Raw genomic sequence first — 3153 nt, 5'->3', positions numbered from 1 at the left:
TGCGGGGGTGGTCAGATATTGGGGGTGCGGGGGGTCGTCAGATATTGGGGGTGTGGGGGTAGTCAGATATTGGGGGTGTGGGGGTAGTCAGATATTGGGGGTGTGGGGGTAGTCAGATATTGGGGGTGCGGCGGGTGGTCAGATATTGGAGGTGCGGGGGGAGTAGTCAGGTACTGGGGGTGCGGGGGTAGTCAGATATTGGGGGTGCGGGGGGAGTAGTCAGATACTGGGGGTGCGGCGGGTGGTCAGATATTGGGGGTGCGGGGGGAGTAGTCATATATTGGGGGTGCGGGGGGAGTAGTCAGATACTGGGGGTGCGGCGGGTGGTCAGATATTGGGGTGCGGGGGGAGTAGTCAGATACTGGGGGTGCGGCGGGTGGTCAGATATTGGGGGTGCGCCCAGGGAGCTCGTCTTTGGGGGAACGCCGCGGGGGCGGAGTCGGGCTGGCCGTGCGCCCCGGGAGCTAGTCGTCACTTTGCGGCCGCGCCCGGGCGGGTGCTGGGCGCCGGCCATGCCGCAGCCGCCCGCGGGCCCCGAGGTGCGGGTGTGGGTGGGCGGGCAGCTGTTCGTGGCCGAGCGCGCCCTGCTGGAGGAGCACTGCGGCTTCTTCCGCGGCCTGTTCCGCTCGGGCATGCGGGAGGCGCGGGAGGCCGAGGTGCGCCTGGGGGCGCTGGGCCCCGCCGCCTTCGCCACGGCGCTGCGGGTGCTGCGGGGCGAGCGGCCGGCGCTGGCGGCCCCCGACGAGCTGCTGGCGGCCGTGGAGTGCGCCGCCTTCCTGCAGGCCCCGGCGCTGGGGCGCCACCTGGAGGCCTGCGTGGCCTCGGACACCTGCGCGCTGCTGTGCGACGCGGCCGCCGCCTTCGGGCTGCCGGGGCTGCTGCGCCGCGCCGCGCTCTGGCTGCGCGACGCCGCCTCCGGGGAGGCCGCCGAGCTGGCGCTGCCCGAGGCTCGCGCCTACGTGGCGGCGCAGCGGCCCAGCAGCTTCGTGGCGGTGGGGACGCACGCCCCGATCCCCGGCTTCCCGCCCGACGGGGCGCGCACGCTGTGCTACCTGGACGAGGAGGCCGACGCCTGGCGCCCGCTGGCCGCGCTGCCCCCGGAGGCCAGCACCCTGCTGGCGGGGGTGGCCACGCTGGGCAACCGGCTGTACGTGGTGGGCGGCGTGCGCGGCCCCACCAAGGAGGTGGCGGAGCTCAGCTTCTGCTTCGACCCCGACGGCGGCGCCTGGCGGCGGGTGCCCAGCCCCCGGCAGCCCCGCTACGACCCCGCGCTGGCCGCCCTGGACGGCCGGCTCTACGCCATCGGCGGCGAGTGCGGCCGCGTCCCGCTGCGCTCCGTGGAGGCCTTCGACCCGGCCGCCGGCCGCTGGAGCCCCGCCGCGCCCCTGCCCCAGCCCGCCGCCGGCGCCCCCTGCGCCCAGGCCCGCGGCCGCCTCTTCGTGGGGCTCTGGCGGCCGGCCGCCACCACGGCGCTGCTGGAGTACGCGGCCCGGGACGACGCCTGGCTGCCGCTGGCCGAGCTGCGGCGCCCGCACAGCTACGGCCACTGCCTGGTGGCGCACGGGGACCGGCTGTACGTGGTGCGCAACGGGCCGGGCGACGACTTCCTGCGCTGCGCCATCGACTGCCTGCACCTGCCCTCGGGCCAGTGGAGCGCGCTGCCCGGCTCCTTCGTCAACAGCAAGGGCGCGCTCTTCACGGCCGCCGTGCGCGCCGACACCGTCTACACCGTCAACCGCGCCGCCACGCAGCTCTACGCCGTCGAGGGCGGCGCCTGGCGGCGGCTGCGGGAGCTGGCGGGCTTCCCGCGCTCAGGCTCGCTGCACACGGGCTTCCTGCGCCTGCCCGCGCGGCCCCGCGGTGGGGACGGTGCGGGGGACGGTGCGGGCGACGGCGCCACCCCGGAGCCGGAGCCGGAGCCGGAACCCAGGGTGGGGCCTCTCGGTGACATGACCCACGGCGGGGACAGTGCCCTTCCCGAGCCGGATTCCCAGGACAGGGCCTCACGGTGACATGACCCACATGGTGACATGACCCACGGCGGGGACAGTGCCCTTCCTGAACCGGATTCCCAGGACACGGCCTCACGGTGACATGACCCACGGCGGGGACAGTGCCCTTCCTGAGCCGGATTCCCAGGACACGGCCTCGCGGTGACATGACCCACATGGTGACATGACCCACGGCGGGGACAGTGCCCTTCCTGAGCCGGATTCCCAGGACACGGCCTCATGGTGACATGACCCACATGGTGACGTGACCCACGGCGGGGACAGTGCCCTTCCTGAGCCGGATTCCCAGGACACGGCCTCATGGTGACATGACCCACATGGTGACATGACCCACGGCGGACACAGTGCCCTTCCTGAGCCGGCATGACCCACGGCGGGGACAGTGCCCTTCCTGAGCCGGATTCCCAGGACACGGCCTCACGGTGACATGACCCACATGGTGACATGACCCACGGCGGGGACAGTGCCCTTCCTGAACCGGATTCCCAGGACACGGCCTCACGGTGACATGACCCACGGCGGGGACAGTGCCCTTCCCGAGCCGGATTCCCAGGACACGGCCTCGCGGTGACATGACCCACATGGTGACGTGACCCACGGCGGGGACAGTGCCCTTCCTGAGCCGGATTCCCAGGACACGGCCTCATGGTGACATGACCCACATGGTGACATGACCCACGGCGGACACAGTGCCCTTCCTGAGCCGGCATGACCCACGGCGGGGACAGTGCCCTTCCTGAGCCGGATTCCCAGGACACGGCCTCACGGTGACATGACCCACGGCGGGGACAGTGCCCTTCCCGAGCCGGATTCCCAGGACACGGCCTCGCGGTGACATGACCCACATGGTGACATGACCCACGGCGGGGACAGTGCCCTTCCTGAGCCGGATTCCCAGGACACGGCCTCATGGTGACATGACCCACATGGTGACGTGACCCACGGCGGGGACAGTGCCCTTCCTGAGCCGGATTCCCAGGACACGGCCTCATGGTGACATGACCCACATGGTGACATGACCCACGGCGGACACAGTGCCCTTCCTGAGCCGGCATGACCCACGGCGGGGACAGTGCCCTTCCTGAGCCGGATTCCCAGGACACGGCCTCACGGTGACATGACCCACATGGTGACATGACCC

General features: G+C 71.8%; 1 protein-coding gene across 1 annotated transcript; it reads left to right on the top strand.

Moving 5' to 3' along the window:
• The first annotated feature begins 369 nt into the window (after nucleotides 1-369).
• KBTBD13 (kelch repeat and BTB domain containing 13) lies at nucleotides 370-2189 on the top strand. The gene has a single exon (XM_060174127.1). It carries the CDS (start codon nucleotides 513-515, stop codon nucleotides 2010-2012), a length of 1500 nt encoding a protein of 499 aa, XP_060030110.1. The 5' UTR covers nucleotides 370-512; the 3' UTR covers nucleotides 2013-2189.
• The last annotated feature ends 964 nt before the right edge of the window (nucleotides 2190-3153 follow it).

Source organism: Erinaceus europaeus, chromosome 16 (assembly GCF_950295315.1).
Source record: "Erinaceus europaeus chromosome 16, mEriEur2.1, whole genome shotgun sequence".
Classification (NCBI taxonomy): domain Eukaryota; kingdom Metazoa; phylum Chordata; class Mammalia; order Eulipotyphla; family Erinaceidae; genus Erinaceus; species Erinaceus europaeus.
This window is presented reverse-complemented; position numbering and strand designations above follow the sequence as displayed.